The following is a 20282-nucleotide window of genomic DNA, read 5'->3' on the forward strand; positions in this document are numbered from 1 at the left end:
TCACTTTGCTATACAGCAGGAACTGATACAACATTGTAAAGCAATTATACTCCAATAAAGATGTTAGAAAAAGATAAAGTTATTATTAAAATGTTAAAAAAAAGTGGGTATGGAGGGAATATACCTCAAAATAATAAAGGACATATATGATAAGCTCACAGCTAACTTCATACTCAATAGTAAAAAGCTGAAAGCTTTTCCTGTAAGATCTAGAATCAGACAAAGGATGCCCGTTCTTGCCGTATTTATCCAACACAGTATTGGAAGTTTTAGCCAGATCAGTTAGATTAAAAAAAAGAAATAAAAGGCATCCAAATTGGAAAGAAAGAAGTCATACTGTCACTATTCATAGATGACATGTTATTATTTATAGAAAACCCTAAAGGCTCCACTAAAAAAAAAAGAACCAAAAAAACTGTTAGAACAAATGAACTAATTCACTTAAGTTGCAGAATACAGAATCAATAAATCTGTTGCATATCTATACACTAATAATGAACTATCAGAGAAATTAAGAAAACAATTTCATTTACAATAGCATCAAAAAGAATAAAATACCTACAAATAAATTTAACCAAGGAGGTGAAAGGGCTGTGCACTGAAAACTATTAAGACATTGATGAAAGAAGTTTATAACACAAATAAGTAGAAAGATACTCCATGCTCATAGATAGGAAGAATTAATGTTGTTAAAATGTCCATACTGACAAAAGCTATCTGCAGATTCAGTGCAATCCCTACCAAAATTCCAACGATGTTTTTCACAGAAATAGAAGAAACTCTTAGAATTTGTTTGGAACCACAAAAGATCCCAAATAGCCAATGCAATCTTTTTTTTTTTTTTAATAAATGTATTTATTTATTTATTTATTTATGGCTGCATTGGGTCTTCGTTGCTGCACGCGGGCTTTCTCTAGTTGCGGTGAGCGGGGGCTACTCTTCGTTGTGGTGTGCAGTCTTCTCATTGTGGTGGCTTCTCTTGTTGCAGAGCACGGGCTCTAGGCATGCGGGCTTCAGTAGTTTTGGCACATGGGCTTAGTTGCTCCACGGCATGTGGGATCTTCCTGGACCAGGGCTCAAACCTGTGTCCCCTGCATTGGCAGGCGGATTCTTAACCACTGTGCCACCAAGTCCCTCCAAAGCAATCTTGAGAAAGAATAAGCCTGGAGCCATTACGCATCTTGAGTTCAAACTGTATTACAAAGCTATAGTGATCTAAACAATATTGTGTTGGCATAAAATGGATACATATGTCAATGGAACAGAATAGAGAACCCAAGAAATAAACCCATGCATATATGGTCAATTAATTTATGTCAAAACAGCCAAGATTATAGAAAGGGGAAAGGATAGTCTCTTCAATAAATGATGTTGGGAAAACTGGATAGCCACATGCAAAAGGATGAAACTGGACCACTCTTACATCATACATTAAAACCTAACTCAAAATGGATTAAAGATTTGAATGTAAGACCTGAGACCATAAGACTCCTAGAAGAAAACATAGGTGGTAAGCTCCTTGACATCATTCTGGTGATGATTTTTTGGATTTGACACTAAAGGCAAAAATAAACAAGTAGAACTACATGAACCTAAAATGTTTCTGCACAGCAAAGGAAACCATCAACAAAATTACAAGGCTGAATGGGAGAAAATATTTGCAAATCATGTCTGATAAGGTGTTAATATCCAAAACATGTAAAGAACTCATAAAACTCAATAGTGAAAAAAAAATCTGATTAAAAATGGGCAGAGGATTTGATTAGACATTTTTCCAGAGAAGATAAACAGAAGACCAGCAGGTACATGCAAAGGTGTTCAACATTACACTATTCATTGAGGAAATGTAAATCAAAACCACAATTAGATATAACCTCACACCTGTTAGAATGTGTAATGTAAAAAGTAAAAGAAATAACAAGTGTTGGTGAGGATGTAGGGAAATGGAAATTCTTGTGCACTGTTGGTCGCAATGTAAATTGGTGCAGCCACTATGGAAAACAATATGGAGGCTCCTCAGAAAGTTAAAAATATAGCTGTTACATGATCCAGCAATTCTTCTGGGTATTTTATTCAAAGGAAACAAAAACACTAACTCAAAAAGATACATGCACCCCCATGTTCATTGCAGCATTATTTACAATAACCGAGACATGGAAACAAATTTAGTGTCCATCGATGGACGAATGGATAAAGAAAATGTGGTCTGTATATAAAATGGAATATTTATTCAGCCATAAAATGAATGAAATCTTGCCATTTGTGACAACATGGATGGACCTTGAGGGCATTATGCTAAGTGAATTTGGACAGAGAAAGACAAGTACTGTATGCTCTCACTTATATGTGGAATCTAGGAAACAGCATAAACAAAAAGAAGAGCAAGCTTATAGATGCAGAGGATAGATTGGTGGTTGCCAGGGGAGGGGGTTGGGGGAAATGGGTGACGGTGGTCAAAAGGTACAGACCTCCAGTTAGAAAATAAATCAGTCATGGGGATCTAATGTACAGTATGGCAACTATAGTTAATAATACTTTATTGCATTTTTGAAAGTTGCTAAGAAAGTAAATCTTCAAATCATCACAAAGAAACAATTTTTGTAATTATGTGTGGTGTTGAATATTGACTGTGTGATCAGTTCGCAATATATACAAATATGTAATCATGATTTTGTACACCTGAAACTAATATAGTGTTATATGTCAATTATATCTCAAAAAAAATTTTTTTTAAAGAATACAATCCAAAAAAAAAAAAATGCAGTCCCATATCATAGGCTCCAAAGAAAATGTACCTGATGTGATGACATTCAAACCCAAATGAAAGAAAACACTGAAATCTGATGTAGGGTATTTTGTGAAGTTACAGGACCCTTTTCTCGAATGTCTCTACCCAAAACCCTTAAGTTGTAGAGAAGAATGAGAAATGTGGGCTTACATTGACTGTGGTAGAAAGGAATGTGCTGCTGAGGCTCATGCAGGGTCTTTGAGGTCAGGTTGTTTATAAGGTCCTTCCCTTGTTTGCCAGCTGGGGTGGGTTGACCTCGTTAGCAGTATGACTGACAAGGAGAGAGATGGAGGAAAAATATCTTTTTTTATTTTTATTTTTTATTTATTATTTATCTAGTATTTTTATTTTTGGCTGTGTTGGGTCTTCGTTTCTGTGCGAGGGCTTTCTCCAGTTGCGGCAAGCGGGGGCCACTCTTCATCGCGGTGCGCGGGCCTCTCACTATCGCGGCCTCTCTTGTTGCGGAGCACAGGCTCCAGACGCTCAGGCTCAGTAGTTGTGGCTCACAGGCCCAGTTGCTCCGCGGCATGTGGGATCTTCCCAGACCAGGGCTTGAACCCGTGTGCCCTGCATTGGCAGGCAGATTCTCAACCACTGCGCCACCAGAGAAGCCCAAAAATATCTTGAAGAATTCACAACACACCAAAAATAAATGAATGAATGAATGAATAAAAAATGGAGGGGCCAGTAAATCATAGGCTTTATGATGACAGGATAGTTTGCCTATTCTAATGGGTATAAGGCCAAAATCCAAAACACTTACACATACTCAAACAAAAGACAAGGCATTCCTCTGAGATTTTTTTTCTTTTTCCCTTTTTTTTGTTATAACAGCTCTATTGAGATATAGTTCACATACCATATAATTCATCCATTTAAAGTATACATTCAGCAGTTTTTAATTTATTCAGCTTTGTGCAACCATCACCACATCAATTTTAGAACTTTTTTATCACCTCAAAGAGAAACCCCATGCTCTTTATCACCCCTCATTTTCCCTTCTTCTGCCCAGACCTAACTTATCTATCTTCTATCTCTATGGATTTGCCTATTCTCGGCATTTCATAAAAGTGGAATCATATAATTTGTATGATTACAAATTTTTTGACTGGTTTCTTTCACTTAGCACAGTGTTTTCAGGGTTCATTCATATTGTAGCATATATCATTACTTCATTCTTTTTAAAATTTTTTTTTGGCTGCGTCTTGAGGATCTGTCACATTTTGTTTATTCATTCGTCAGGTGAGAAACATTTCGCTTGTTTTCACCTTTTGGTTGTTATGGATAACATTTCTGAAGATATTCATGTATAAGTTTTTAAGTGAACGTATGTTTTCATTTTTCTTGTATAAATCTAGGTAGAGAATTACTGGGTCAGATGGAAGTACCAGATTATGATTAGTATGTTGAGCATCTTTTCATAAGCTTATTGGCCATTTGTATATCATCTTTGATGAAATGTCTGTTGAGATCCATTGCCCAGTTTTTAATTGGGTTATTTGTCTTTTTATTATTGAGTTGTAAGAATGTTCTGGAATTTGTTTTTGATGAGATATGGTGGTAGATGCCCACAAACAGTCTACTTTGACTACAGCTGCTCCTAACAATTCCCACTATATTCTTGAGCAGCTGAAAAAACTAAACAGTGATTATAAGCCATTAATATCCATTTCTCCAGCAGCTGAAAATACAGAAAGACAAGTCAGATATTACCCAGACAAATGGGAAACAGTCAAGCACCAGGGAAGCCCTCCTTGTCATTTTTATAGTACAAATTTTCCCGTTTATTTCTTTTCTTTTAGTTATAAAGTCATTTTATATCGATAGTTTGTGTTTTTATGTAATCATATGTGCTTTTTTGTTGTTATTGTTTGCTTAGAAAGTTCTTTCTCACTCAGTAATCAGTTACATGTCTATATTCCCTCCTAATACTTTATGGTTTCAGTGTTAACATTTAAGTAAGTAATTCACTTGGAGTTCATTTTGGTTTTTGGTATGGAGTGAGGATCTGATTTCACTCTTTTAAGAAGTAACCCATTTGCACAGCAAAGGAAACCATAAACAAAACAAAAAGACAACCCAGAGAATGGGAGAAAATATTTGCTAATGAAGCGACCGACAAGGGATTAATCTCCAAAATGTACAAACAGCTCAAGCAGCTCAATATCAAAAAATAAACAACCCAATCAAAAAATGGCCAGAAGATCTAAACAGACATTTCTCCAAAGAAGACATACAGATGGCCAAGAGGCACATGAAAAGATGCTCAACATCACTATTAGAGAAACGCAAATCAAAACTATTTAGATATCACCTCACACCAGTCAGAATGGCAATCATCAAAAAATCTACAAACAATAAATGCTGGAGAGGGTGTGGAGAAAAGGGAAACCTCCTACACTGTTGGTGAGAATATAAATTGGTACAACCATTATAGAGAACAGTATGGAGGTTTCTTAAAAAACTAAAAATAGAGCTACCATATGATCCAACAATCCCACTCCTGGTCATATATCTGGAGGAAACCATAATTCAAAAAGATATATGCACCCCAGTGTTCATTGTAGCACTATTTACAATAGCCAGGACATGGCAGCAACCTAAATGTCCATCAACAGCGGAATGGATAAAGATGTGGTATGTATATACAATGGAATATTACTCAGCCATAAAAAAAGAATGAAATAATGCCATTTGCAGCAACATGGATGGACCTAGAGATTGTCATACTAAGTGAAGTAAGTCAGACAGAGAAAGGTAAATATCATATGATACCATTTATATGTGAAATCTAAAAAAATGGTACAAATGAACTTATTTACAAAACAGAAATAAGAGTCACAGAAGTAAAAAACAAACTTATGGTCACTGGGGGAAAAGGGGAGGGGAGAGATAAATTGGGAGATTGGGATTGACATATACAGACTACTATATATAAAATAGATAACTAATAAGGACATTTAGCACAGGGAACTCTACTCAATACTCTGTAATGACCTATATGGGAAAAGAATCTAAAAAAGAGTGCATGTCTGTATATGTATAACTGATTCACTTTGCTGTACACGTGAAACTAACAGAACATTGTAAATCAACTACACTCCAATAAAAATTAAAAAAAAAAAGTAACCCATATTTGCAGTACTTTTTCTTGGTTACTTTTTCCTATTACTTGGTGCCATTTCATTTTACATATTTTGAAAGTAGTTTCGTCTCTTTATTTTATTTAAAAGTTGACTGTGCTTTGATACAAAAAAGTTTTTTTGTCTCTGTTTTAGAATGAGGAGAGTTTATCTTCTGTTATTACTGACCTCAGCATAATAATGGAACCCACCGAATATTCAGAATTAAGTGAATTTGTGTCTAGGTAAGATATTTTCCTTTTTTTTTCTTAGGAATTTCTTTCAGTTTATAATTTTAAGTTTACCTGTTCTTTTTTCTTGATAAGTAAATATCAAAGTATCTCTGAAAGCATAACACCATTATTGTGGCTTATATTTAAGCCTATATTTTCTATGTCTCTCATTCACTCAATTAAAATTTATTGTACATTCACCATGTGCTAGGCATTAAAATAAAATGTAAGCAAAACCAGATATAATCCTTGATCCTCATGGAATTTATAGCCTAGTAGTGAAGTCAGATTAAATAATTGCAGAAATAAATCTAAAATTGTGGTTGTGGCAAATGCTACAAATAAGCGTTGCACAGTGCTGTTGAAGCATGTATCAGGAATTTGACTTTCAGGGAGAACATAGAATAATTTCCTGAAACTTGAGCTGATATCTGAAAAATGAGCAGGCATACACTAACAAAAGAGGTCCTAGATAGGATAGCTTATACATAGGCACTGTGCTAGGGGGGGAACAGGAGGCCAGAGTGTCTGGGAGAGGGCAAGAGCAGGGGAGTATGGTATAAGATGAGGTTAGGAACGTATGTAAGGTCCACACTATGGATTTTGATATAAGGAGTTTGACCATAGTCCTAAGACCAATGTGAAGCTATTGAAAGATTTTAAGCAGAGCCTAAGGAAGACAGAAGTGTGACATCCTGGAAAGAATTATTTTTGATGTTGCAGGGAGAAGGGATTTAAGGGGTGCAAAATTGGATACAGGAGGGTCAGTGACTAGCCTATAAAACAGTTCAGGGAAACAGAAGTTTGTAGTTTGGACTAGAATAATGGTGGTTGAGATAGAGGGCTGAATGGATTTGGGGGATATTTAGGAAGCACAATTGAATAGGCATGGTGTTGGTTAAATAAGAGGAGTCAGGAGTCACTGACAGGTGCTAACTCCTTGGTGATGGTGATTGCATTTGTTGAGATGGGAAAAGTTGGAAGAAGACCATGTCAGATGAGTTGGTGTTCAGTTTGGACATGTTGAACTTAAGTGCCTTTGAAACATTGAAGTAAAAATAAGAAGTAGGAAGCTAAGAAGAGGTGTAGGTAGGAGATATAAACAATGGGGTTATCTGCCAGTGGGTAAAGTTAAAACTTTGAGCAGGAATGAGATTGCCTATGGAGAGAATATAGAGTGAAAATAGGAAAAGGACTGCCACTGAAGCTTAAGGAATTCTAAAATGTCCTGCTGAATAGAATTAAAGGATCATGCAAAGAAATTAGAAAACTGGGAGATGGGAGGAAAACCAGGAATGTGTTGTTGACCATTGACAATTGTATTGACAGTTTTTCTTTCACATCTTTAAAGCAATCCTTCCAGTGTTTACTGGAGTACATGGGTTGTGAAAAGAAGTCTGCTATATTGTTTTTGTGTGTGCATGCATTTTTGGGGTTGCTTTCAAATGTTTCTATTAATATTGTTTTTTGACAGTTTGTGCTCTTTCTAAGGTGTGTTTATGTGAAAATTCCCAACCACATCTTTTCAGATACTTTTTCTGTCCTGTTCTCTTTCTTCTTCTCCAACTCTGATTAGCCATATGTTAGAACATTTGATATATTGTCTCAGTGTTTGGATGCTCTGTTCTATTTCTTTCACTCTTTTTTTCTTTGCATTTCATTTTGGATAATTTCTATTACCCTATCTTAAAGTTCACAGATTCTTTCCTCAGCTGAAGTCCATTCTGCCAATGAGCCCATTGAAGAAATTCTTCATCTCTAATGTAATGTTTTTTTATTTCTAGTGTTTTCATTTGATTCTTAATTTTTCTCTCTCTGCTGAAATTCCCCATTTCTTCATGAATGTTATCTACCTTTTTTCACTAGATCTTTTAACTTAATAATCATAGTTATTTTTTTCTTTAATGTTTTATTATGGAAAATTTTAAATATAAGTTCCCCCACATCTGAAAATAGAGCATTCCTATGAAACCTTTTGTAAGCCAGAATGGTGTAAAGTGAAGAAGCAGTTACCTCAGGACACATTTTGCTAACAGATGTACAAAATAAGTCAAGATACAGCACAAATGCTCACAGACACAGTTCAAAGCTATGGTGGCTTGATGCTGAGATGCTGAGTGTAGTTTCTGGGGAAGGAGCTTGGTGGTGCCACTTTCACTGCTCAGGGTGCATGTTGCCTTTGTGATGGCTCGCTCCAAAACAAACCCTGAATGTTATTTTCACTTTTTGCCTTTTTTCGTAAAAGTGAAAATTCTTCTATCAGATTTCTTTCAATTAGCAAAAAGAGGTAATAATGTAGGTCTTTGGTAAAAGTGAAGTGGTGTGAATCAAACTTTTGAAAAGTGGGGGGATACATGGATATGTAAAAATAATAGTATAATTAACCTGTAGCTACCCATTAGGCACCTTCAACAGTTATCTATTCTTACACATTTTAAACTTTCAATTTGGAAATAGAGACTCACAAGAAGTTGCAATAAAAACAATATACAAGGAGATTTCTATATACATTTCATCCAGCCTCTGAGAGTGATAACATCTTGCATAATTATAGTATACTATCAAAACCAGAAAATTGATATTAGTAAAATCCAGAGAGCTTTTGCAGATTTTACCAGTTTTGCAAGCACTTGTGTGTGTGTAACATTATAACATTATATATTAACATATATAATATATATTACCTTTTTAACCATTTTTAAATGTACAGTTCAGTGGTATTAAATACATTCGTAATGTTGTACAACCAACACTACCATCCATCTCCATGACTCTTTTCATCTTATAGAACTGAAAATCCATACCCATTAAACAATAGCTCCCCATTTCCTTCTCTGCCCAGCCCCACCATTCTTATTTCTGTCTCTGATTTTTAATCATAGTTATTTTATTTCATTTTAAATTTATTTATTTGTTTGTTTATTTATTTATTTATTTTTGGCTGCGTTGGGTCTTCTTTGCTCTGCGCAGGCTTTGTTTAGTTGCGGCGAGCGGGGGCTACTCTTTGTTGCAGTGCGTGGGCTTCTCATTGCGGTGGCTTCTCCTGTTGCAGAGCACGGGCTCTAGGCGTGCGGGCTTCAGTAGTTGTGGCTCCCGGGCTCTAGAGCGCAGGCTCAGTAGTTGTGGCACACGGGCATAGTTGCTCCACGGCATGTGCGATCTTCCCGGAGCAGGGCTCGAACCCACGTCCCCTGCATTGGCAGGCAGATTCTTAACCACTGCGCCACCAGGGAAGCCCAATGATAGTTATTTTAAAGCCCAAATCTGATATTACCAACATTTGAGTCATCTTTGAGTTCAGTTCTGGTGATTAGTCTACAATAGTTTGTTTTTTCTTGAATTTTTGTGTTCCATAATTTTTTATTGACTGATGGACATTGTCTGTGGAAAACAGTAGAGTCTGAAACAAATAGTATTTATGCCCAGAAATGGGTACATTTCTTTTATCAGGCTCTTAGTATGGGGTTTAATTCAGGGTAGTCAGCAGTTGAGCTGGGTTTGGGATTTTTGTTTCTTTCATTATTTTTAGGCACCAAAGGCTTCAAATTCTTCCAGCAGTGAATTCAAACTCAACTTAAAATTCAGTTCTTCCTTATGCTTAGAATAGGGTTTGGGAATCTGGAGGGTTTTCATCAGTGTTCCAGCTTCATTCTCAACTCTTAGTAGTCCCTGTATATCTGCATTTCAGAGGGGAATGTTTCTCCCTGCACTTGACACTCCCTCAGCAGTAGGTGTTGATGCTTGTTTCTTGGTGCTAGGCTCATGGTGGGAACAAAGGGAGATCTGTGTTCCATGGTCCATCCTTAGTATTGGGCAGGTCCTGCACCTCAGGGGTTGAGAACACCAGTTTTCCTGCTCCTCCTCCCCAGTGCAGCCAAACTCAGCCTGGGTCTGGGGTTGATCTTGCGGGGAGAGAGTTCCTTGCCCCTCCCCCCACACCCCAGGGTTATGCTTGCCTTTGGTGTAGGATCATGCACCCAAAGGGTTTCATACCCCTCCCGTGCAACAGAGGGATTTAAGCTTCTGCCCCTTTTTCCAAAGCAATGGATCTTTCTCTTGGTAGCAGGAGTGTTTTCTGTCCCTCTCCCAGAGTCAAATGGGTTTGACTTTTACTCCTCCCTTGGAGGCAAGGGTTTTTTTTTTCTTGCACTGCTTTGCTGCTGCTTCTTTTAGCAGCTTAAGGTTTTTGCTTCCTCCAGAGAGAAGTTCTGGCTTCATTTTGTACCCCAGCAGCAGCTGATCACCTCTTTGTGCCTGTGCCACTGCCACTGAGGGGAGCTCTCTCTGGGCTCCTGCCATGATCTTTCTGGTGGAGTCCCTTTGTGTCTGAGGTTCCCATCTGTTCCAAAATGACATCCACCCCACATTTGTCCTTTAAGAATTTGTTGAAATTTTAGCTGATTTCTTGTTATCCACTTGTATGGTGGCTGCTTCCCTCCCCTATGTTTAAACAAGGGTGAATAGTTTGTGTCCTGTTTCTCCTTAGAGGGAGAAAAATTTTAATTTATTTGGTTGCCTTGTAACCTCAGGTCCTTGATGGGCTCAAGAAAGTTTATGATTTTATAGATTATTCAGATTTTCCATGATGTTAGGTTGAGAGTGGCCTTCTCTGCAGTTTTTTAAATCTTAAGTAGAAGTGGAACTCTTTCTTGGTTTTCTCTGATTCTCATTCTGGAATTTGGGACATATTATTTTTTATCTTCTGCATCCATCTTACCCTTTCTTTATATTTTCTATCTCTTCATATCTTTGTGCTTATTCCTGATTGTTCCTCAGATCTGTATTTCAGTTCAGTAATTATTTCTTCATTTTCTGACTAATCTGCTCTTTTAAAACAAATTTTTTAAAATTTTTATTGGAGTATAGTTGATTTACAATGTTGTGTTAGTTTCAGGTGTACAGCAAAGTTAATCAGTGATACATATACATATATCATCTCTTTATTTAGATTCTTTTCCCATATAGGCCATTACAGAGTATTGAGTAGGGTTCCATGTGCTATACAGTAGGTCCTAATTGGTTATCTATTTTATATATAGTAGTGTGTATATGTCAATCCCAGTCTCCCATAATCCGCTCTTAAACACTTATCCAAACTGAAGTATAGTTGATTTACAATGTTGTGCCAATCTGTGCTGTACAGCAGAGTGACTCAGTTATACACATATAGACATTCTTTTTTTATATTCTTTTCCATTATGATTTATCACAAGATACTGAATATAGTTCCTTGTCCTATCCATTAGGACCTTGCTTATCCATTCTTTTTTTTTTTTTTTTTTATAAATTTAGTTATTTATTTTTGCCTGTGTTGGATCTTCGTTTCTGTGCGAGGGCTTTCTCTAATTGTGGCAAGCGGGGACGACTCTTCATCGCGGTGTGCGGGCCTCTCATTATCATGGCCTCTCTTGTTGCGGAGCACAGGCTCCAGACGCACAGGCTCAGCAGTTGTGGCTCACGGGCCTAGTTGCTCCACGGCATGTGGGATCCTCCCGGACCGGGGCATGAACCCGTATCCTCTGCATTGGCAGGCAGATTCCCAACCGCTGTGCCACCAGGGAAGCCCCCTCCATTCTAAATATAATAGTTTGCATCTACCAACCCCAAACTCCCAGTCCATCCCTTTCCCTCTCCCCATTCCCCTTGGCAACCACAACTCTGTTCTCTATGTCTATGACTCTGTTTCTGTTTTGTAGATAGGTTCATTTGTGCCATTTTTTAGATTCCACATATAAGTGATATCAAATGGTATTTGTCTTTCTCTTTCTTTTTTCTTTCAATTTTTTAATATAATTTAATTTATTTTTTTATACAACAGGTTCTTAATAGTCATCAATTTTATACACATGAGTATATACATGTCAATCCCAATCTCCCAATTCATCACACCCCCACCCCCACCACCCCGCCGCTTTCCCCGCTTGGTGTCCATATGTTTGTTCTCTACATCTGTGTCTCAATTTCTGCCCAGCAGAGCGGTTCATCTGTACCATTTTTCTAGGTTCCACATATATGCGTTAATATACGATATTTGTTTTTCTCTTTATGAACTTACTTCGCTCTGTATGACAGTCTCTAGATCCATCCACGTCTCAACAAATGACCCAATTTTGTTCCTTTTTATGGCTGAGTACTATTCCATTGTATATATGTACCACATATTCTTTATCCATTCATCTGTCGATGGGCATTTAGGTTGCTTCCATGACCTGGCTATTGTAAATAGTGCTGCAATGAACATTGGGGTGCATGTGTCTTTTTGAATTACGGTTTTCTCTGGGTATATGCCCAGTAGTGGGATTGCTGGATCATGTGGTAATTCTATTTTTAGCTTTTTAACTAACCTCCATATTGTTCTCCATAGTGGCTGTATCAATTTACATTCCCACCAACAGTGCAAGAGGGTTCCCTTTTCTCCACACCCTCTCCAGCATTTGTTGTTTGTAGATTCTGATGATGCCCATTCTAACTGGTGTGAGGTGATACCTCATTGTAGTTTTGATTTCCATTTCTCTAATAATTAGTGATGTTGAGCAGCTTTTCATGTGCTTCTTGGCCATCTGTATGTCTTCTTTGGAGAAATGTCTATTTAGGTCTTATGCCCATTTTTGGATTGGGTTGTTTGTTTTTTTACTATTGAGCTGCATGAGCTGTTTATATATCTTGGAGATTAATCCTTTGTCTGTTGTCGTTTGCAAATATTTTCTCCCATTCTGAGGGTTGTCTTTTCATCTTGTTTATGGTTTCCTTTGCTGTGCAAAAGCTTGGAAGTTTCATTAGGTCCCATTTGTTTATTCTTGTTTTTATTTCCATTACTCTAGGAGGTGGATCAAAGAAGATCTTGCTGTGATTTATGTCAAAGAGTGTTCTTCCTATGTTTTCCTCTAAAAGTTTTATAGTGTCCGGTCTTACATTTAGGTCTCGAATCCATTTTGAGTTTATTTTTGTGTATGGTGTTAGGGACTGTTCTAATTTCATTCTTTTACATGTAGCTGTCCAGTTTTCCCAGCACCACTTATTGAAGAGACTGTCTTTTCTCCATTGAATATCCTTGCCTCCTTTATCATAGATTAGTTGACCATAGGTGCGTGGGTTTATCTTTGGGCTTTCTATCTTGTTCCATTGATCTATGTTTCTGTTTTTGTGCCAGTACCATATTGTCTTGACTACTGTAGCTTTATAATATAGTCTGAAGTCAGGGAGTCTATTCCTCCAGCTCCATTTTTTTCCCTCAAGACTGCTTTGGCTATTCGGGGTCTTTTGTGTCTCCATACAAATTTTAAGATTTTTTGTTCTAGTTCCAAAAAAATGCCATTGGTAGTTTGATAGGGATTGCATTGAATCTGTAGATTGCTTTGGGTAGTATAGTCATTTTCACAATATTTTTTTTTAAATTAATACATTACATTTACTATTTAAAGTTTTCCATTTTTTAAAAAATTTTTATTTATTCATTCATTTATTTATGGCTGTGTTGGGTCTTCGTTTCTGTGGAAGGGCTTTCTCTAGTTGTGGCAAGCGGGGGCCACTCCTCATCACGGTGCGCGGGCCTCCCACTATCACGGCCTCTCTTATTGCGGAGCACAGGCTCCAGACACGCAGGCTCAGTAATTGTGGCTCACGGGCCCAGCTGCTCCGCGGCATGTGGGATCTTCCCAAACCAGGGCCCGAACCCATGTCCCTTGCATTGGCAGGCAGATTCTCAACCACTGTGCCACCAGGGAAGCCCCCATTTTCACAATATTGATTCTTCCAATCCAAGAACATGGTATATCTCTCCATCTGTTTGTGTCATCTTTAATTTCTTTCATCAGTGTCTTATAGTTTTCTGCATACGGGTCTTTTGTCTCCCTAGGTAGGTTTATTCCTAGCTATTTTATTCTTTTTGTTACAATGGTAAATGGGAGTGTTTCCTTAATTTCTCTTTCATCATTAGTGTATAGGAATGCAAGAGATTTCTGTGCATTAATTTTGTATCCTGCAACTTTACCAAATTCATTGATCAGCTCTAGTAATTTTCTGGTGGAATCTTTAGGATTCTCTATGTATAGTATCAAGTCATCTGCAAACAGTGACAGTTTTACTTCTTCTTTTCCAATTTGTATACCTTCTATTTCTTTTTCTTCTGTAATTGCCATGGTAGGACTTCCAGAACTATGTTGAATAATAGTGGTGAGAGTGGACATCCTTGTCTCGTTCCTGATCTTAGAGGAAATGCTTTCAGTTTTTCACCATTGAGAATGATGTTTGCTGTGGGTTTGTCATATATGGCCTTTATTATGTTGAGATAGGTTCCCTCTATGCCCACCTTCTGGAGAGTTTTTATCATAAATGGGTGTTGAATTTTGTCAAAAGCTTTTTCTGCATCTATTGAGATGATCATATGGTTTTTATTGTTCACTTTTTTAATATGGTGTATCACATTGTTTGATTTGTGTATATTGAAGCATCCTTGCATCCCTGGGATAAATCCCACTTGATCATGGTGTATGATCCTTTTAATGTGTTGTTGGATTCTGTTTGCTAGTATTTTGTTGAGGCTTTTTGCATCTATATTCATCAGTGATATTGGTCTGTAATTTTCTTTTTTTGTAGCATCTTTGTCTGGTTTGGGTATCAAGGTGATGGTGGCTTCATAGAATGAGTTTGGGAGTGTTCCTTCCTCTGCAATTTTTTGGAAGAGTTTGAGAAGAATGGGTGTTAGCTCTTCTCTAAATATTTGATAGAATTCACCTGTGAAGCCATCTGGTCCTGGACTTTTGTTTGTTGGAAGATTTTTAATCACAGTTTCAATTTCATTACTTGTGATTGGTCTGTTCATATTTTCTATTTCTTCCTGTGTCAGTCATGGAAGGTTATACCTTTCTAAGAATTTGTCCATTTCTTCCAGGTTGTCCATTTTATTGGCATAGAGTTGCTTGTAGTAGTCTCTTAGGATGCTTTGCATTTCTGTGATGTCTGTTGTAACTTTTCCTTTTTCATTTCTAATTCTATTGATTTGAGTCCTCTCCCTCTTTTTCTTGATGAGTCTGGCTAAAGGTTTATCAATTTTGCTTATCTTCTCAAAGAACCAGCTTTTAATTTTATTGATCTTTGCTATTGTTTTCTTTGTTTCTATTTCATTTATTTCTGCTCTGATCTTTATGATTTCTTTCCTTCTGCTAACTTTGGGTTTTGTTTGTTCTTCTTTCTCTAGTTCCTTTAGGTATAAGGTCAGGTTGTTTATTTGAGATTTTTCTTGTTTCGTGAGGTAGGCTTGTATTGCTATAAACTTCCCTCTTAGAACTGCTTTTGCTGCATCCCATAGGTTTTGGATCATCATGTTTTCGTTGTAATTTGTCTCTAGGTATTTTTGACTTCCTCTTTGATTTCTTCACTGATCTCTTGGTTATTTGGTAACATATTGTTTAGCCGCCATGTGTTTGGGTATTTTCACTGGATACTGAATTCTGGGTTGACAGTTCTTTTCTTTCAGTTCTTTGAAAATGTTGTTTTACTTCCTTCTGGCCTCCATTATTTCTGTTGAGAAATCCACTGTCTTGGAATCCTCGTTCTTCTATATGATATGTATCTGTTTTCCTCTATCTGATTCAGGAAGTTTTCTTTTTCTTTAATTTTCAATAGTTTGATTATGATGTGTTTAAGCATGGATTTCTCTGATTTTATCCTCCCTGGGGTTTTCTGAGCTTCTTGAATTGTAAGTTTATGTCTTTTTACCTAGTTTGAGAAGTTTTCAGCCATTATTTCTCCAAATATTTTTTTCACTCAACACTTTTTCTTCTTTGCTTCTGGGTCTCTGATGACATGAATGTAAAATCGTTTGGTATCGTCCTACGTGTCCCTGTGGCTCTGTTCATGTAATTCAATTTTTTCCTTGTGTGTTATTCTGATTAGATCATTCCTGTGTACTCATGACTACAATCAGGGTATTAAATAGTTCCATCGATGCAAAAAAGCCCTTATACCCTCTCCCCACTCTTAAACCATGGCAAAACTTGCTCTGATCTTCATTACTAGAATTTTTCCTTTTACGAAACGTCAAATAAATGAAATCACACAGTGTGTAACCTTTTGAGACTGGCTTCTTTACTTGGCATAATGCCTTTGAGACTCATCTGTCTTTTCATTTCTGAGTAGTATTCCATTTTATGGATAATAGTTTGTTTATCCATTCACCTATTGGAGGACATTCAGGTTATTTCCGGTTTTGGTGATTATGAATAGTGCTGCTCAATAGAGGTTTTTATGTGAATGTAAGTTTTCTTTTGTCTAGGGTAATAACCGGAAGTGGCGTTCCTGGGTCATGTGATAAGAATATGTTTAAATTTATAATAAACTGCCAAACTGTTTACCAGAGTGACCATACCATTTTGCATCCCCACCGGCAGTGTGTGAGAGTAACTGATAATATTTTAGTGAATTAAGTTGTGATAATCATTTGATTTTAGACCTAATATTCCTAGGAATTTAATTTTTAAATAAAAATTTTAAAGTGTTATTCCAAATTTCTCTCTATGCTTTGCTTTATCCTTGAGAAAGAGACATTTGGAGTTACTTTACTTTTTTGATTACTCTAGTTGCATTTGAAATGTGCCACTGTCAACATTTTGTGAAGGAAATACATAACATCTGTTTTACATTTAGTGAAGTTTGAACTATGCTTGGGAAAATAGATAAATTGCAATCACTCTTACAGCTCTAAGAGCCGATACACACACACACACACACAAACACACACACTCTCTCTCTCTCTCTCACAAACACATACACACACACACTTTCTTTCTATAATGGAAGACTGTGGAGATGTGAATGGGGGTGAAGGAATTGTGACTTAATCCACTTTTAAATACAGTTCTTTTAAAAAAGTTATGTAAGAGAACAGTCTTTTTCTTTCTCTGGGTGTCTGTAGTGTGTGTGTGTGTTTAAACTTTAGCCACTGTAGTTTTTAAGATTTATTTCTTGGCTCACTCCCTCATCACATGATTAAGAGCTTATTTTTTGCTCCCTTGTTTAATGGAGATTAAAACATCTTGTCATTTTGGCCTTGTAAGCTCTAATGAAGTAACTACTGCTCTTTATGGACCTATATTCTTTGGAGAGTAATTTCTTCTGTCAGACGTTAAAAAGTATTATTATTATTATATTATTATTATTATTGGCTGCTGGAGGGATTTCAACTGCATAAGCTAACTTTTAACAGTCTACTTAGATTTAATACTTTACCACTGCAATTACAGTCTGGGAATCCTTATAACAGTATAGATCCCTTTCTCTCCCTGCTTCATGTTATAGTTTTTATATGAATTACATTCGTATGTATGCACTGAAAACCCCATCAGACAGTAATGGTTTTTTACTCTCAACCATGATACATAATTTAAAGAATTTAAAAGTGATAGATTATTATATTTACCCAGATTTTTACCATTTCTGTTTTTCTTCCTGATGCATATATCATGGCTGTGTTCTCCTAGATACTTTGGTGTGCAATCTGAGTAGAGGTATTCTCTTATAGTACTGTGATTGACTCCATACATTGACATTGATATAATACTTTTATCTACTTTGCCATCCATATTCCAATTTGGTTATTTGATCTAATAATGTCCTTTATTGTATTTTCTTTTCCTCTGCAGTACGTGATCCAGGCTAGAGTCAAGTATTGCATTTAGCTGTCATGTCTTATAGATTTCTTTAATCTGGAGCAATTCTAGAGCCTTTTATGACTTTGCCATCTTTAAAAAATACAGTTCTTCCACCTCCCCCTCCCTGCCACTCATAGAATGTTTTTAATTTAGTCTTTGATTTTTTTTCTCATCATCAATTACTGTTATGTATTCTCAGGCAAAATACTGTATAGGCGATGTTTCGTCTGTCTCAGCTGTCCCTCACAGGTGATGTTAATTTTGATCATCAGTCAAACTGTTGCCTGATTCTCCACTGTATCATCACTGCTTTTTTTCCTCCCTTACAACTAATAGACAGTCTATGGGGAGATACTTTATGATCATGCAGATACTACTCTTCATTAAAATTTCTGCCTATATTTAGCACCCCTGGTGATTCATATCTGATCTACTTTTTACTGTGGTGGTTGCAAAATGATGATTTTTCAACTCCAGCACTTCCCTTTACATTTCTCAATAAGCATTAGTCCTTGTGCTTAAGAAATATATCTCCCTTCACCCCTGTGTATCAATATGTGTGTATATGTGTACGTATCTATTTGCTATAGTTATGATATCATTCATTCTTTTTTTTAAAGGTTTATAATTCTTTACTCTTCTTTTCATATTTTTGAGCACTTCCTTATATTCAGGGATAAAAAGACTTTCCAGGCTTAAAATATACCTCTCCTGCCCCAGTATGAAAACTTAAAAATAAATAAATATATGCATGTTGAAAGCATATTATGTACTTTGTACTGTATTAGTCTCTAAGAATATAACTGAACAAAAGATACATAGTTTCTGACTTCATGAAGCTGACAAACTAGTAAATGAGCAAAACCAATAACATGTGCTAAATGATGATGGGATAAATGCTATGGGAATGTAAGTGCATACCTATTACGTGGCAAACATTGTATGTGCTTAATATGTAGCAGTTAACAAAACAAAACATCTCTGCCCTCATAAACTTATTTTCTAGGAAGAGGAAAAGGCAATAAATAAACTGATATATAAAATGAATAATATATTAGATAGAGATAAATGGTATGGGAGAAAATAAAGTGAGATGGGAAATAGAGAATGTACAGGATGAGGGAGAGGTGTCCATTTTTAAATAGCATGGTCAGAGAAGGCCTCACTGAGAGGGTGACTATAAGTAAGTCAGGGAGCTAAACTTGCCTAATTGTACCCAGCTGGTTACCAACTCTAGGTACTCTCTAAAAATGAATCCTATTTTGCCTTGCATTATAATCACTTAGTATGCATATCTTATCCTTAGTATAAATCACAAATATGTGATAACAAGGACAGTGTACCTTCATATAACACATTTCGTTGGGTTTTCTCCTTTAAACTAATGACTAACCACTGAATTAGGAAAGATATTTAAACTCTGTGGAGTTCTATCTGCAAAATGAAGTAACTGGATAAAAGTATTTGCAAGCTTCTGCCCCATTCCAAAAGTTTATATGAAGAATAACAAATCAAAGAATAAAAATATTTCTGAGAAATACTGGAACTTATTGAAATTGGAATAATAGAGCTATTTGAAGAATATCCATGAGCTAGGTCTCCCCTTTACAACATGGAGTGATTGCCAATATTTGGGGAATGCTTCTCAGCGAAACTGGATCTACAAAGCACTGTTTCTCTGGGCCACCCACTCTACATGGAATTACTTCATCTTACAGATTCCCTATTGTGTGATATTACTTGTGGCATAGATTCCTAAACTCCTTCAGTAAGAATACATGTCCACCACTATTTACAATATACTCAACTGATCGAGTTACAAGGATTCTTTGAGAATGAATTCTATGTGCCAGATGCTTTCTTCACTATTTCTGTTATTTTTGAAGAAAAAAAAAAAAAAGCACAGAAAAGCGTAAAAAGCTGTAACTGGAAGGGATTTAGGACAAAACTACTCCTCAGATTAGTCATTGTACAGGTAAGCTGAATGATTATTATGCAGACATGCTCGTTTTTCATATGTCTGAGGCAATTTAGGTCATTTTCCAAGAATCACAATTCAATTAATCCCCTTATTGACTTCCACAAGTTACTTACTATCCCAAGTTCTGATGAGTTCACCAAGATTAGCTTCAAAGCAGCTTCAGAGGGCCATTTACTCAGTGATTAAGAGCTGCACCAAATTAGTTACCTTCACAGAAATATCACTATAGCTTCCACAAAGACTCGTTGGTGAGGTCCCTCTGAGAAGCAGTTCCAATGAGTTTATTAACTCATGGTTACAGGACAATTTGGCTGAGTGACCAAGTATGGAGAGAATAAACCTCACCACTACTGTTTATGTGTTCTGGGGTAGTCTTTTTGCTCTCTACAGGAACCAACAGCTTACATGTGAAATAAACATCTATGCTCATATATACTACATGGCTAATGTTTAAAAGTTAGTAATAAATGCATGGGAACCTATTTTAATAGGTTTTTTAAAAAATTATTT

General features: G+C 36.4%; 1 protein-coding gene across 4 annotated transcripts in view; it reads left to right on the plus strand.

Annotated features, from left to right (window-relative positions):
• The window catches only part of CENPP (centromere protein P), a 224912-nt gene that overhangs the window by 33447 nt on the left and 171183 nt on the right, over positions 1 to 20282 (plus strand). For all 4 annotated transcript variants that reach the window (XR_009503622.1, XM_059924405.1, XM_059924404.1 and 1 more), the window contains exon 4: positions 6067 to 6155. Coding sequence is in view for 3 of the 4 variants with exons in the window: in XM_059924405.1 (XP_059780388.1) it covers positions 6067 to 6155 (89 nt within the window). In the remaining variant the exon portion in view is untranslated. The remainder of the gene's footprint in view (positions 1 to 6066; positions 6156 to 20282) is intronic.

The sequence above is a fragment of the Balaenoptera ricei genome, chromosome 6, assembly GCF_028023285.1.
Source record: "Balaenoptera ricei isolate mBalRic1 chromosome 6, mBalRic1.hap2, whole genome shotgun sequence".
NCBI lineage: Eukaryota > Metazoa > Chordata > Mammalia > Artiodactyla > Balaenopteridae > Balaenoptera > Balaenoptera ricei.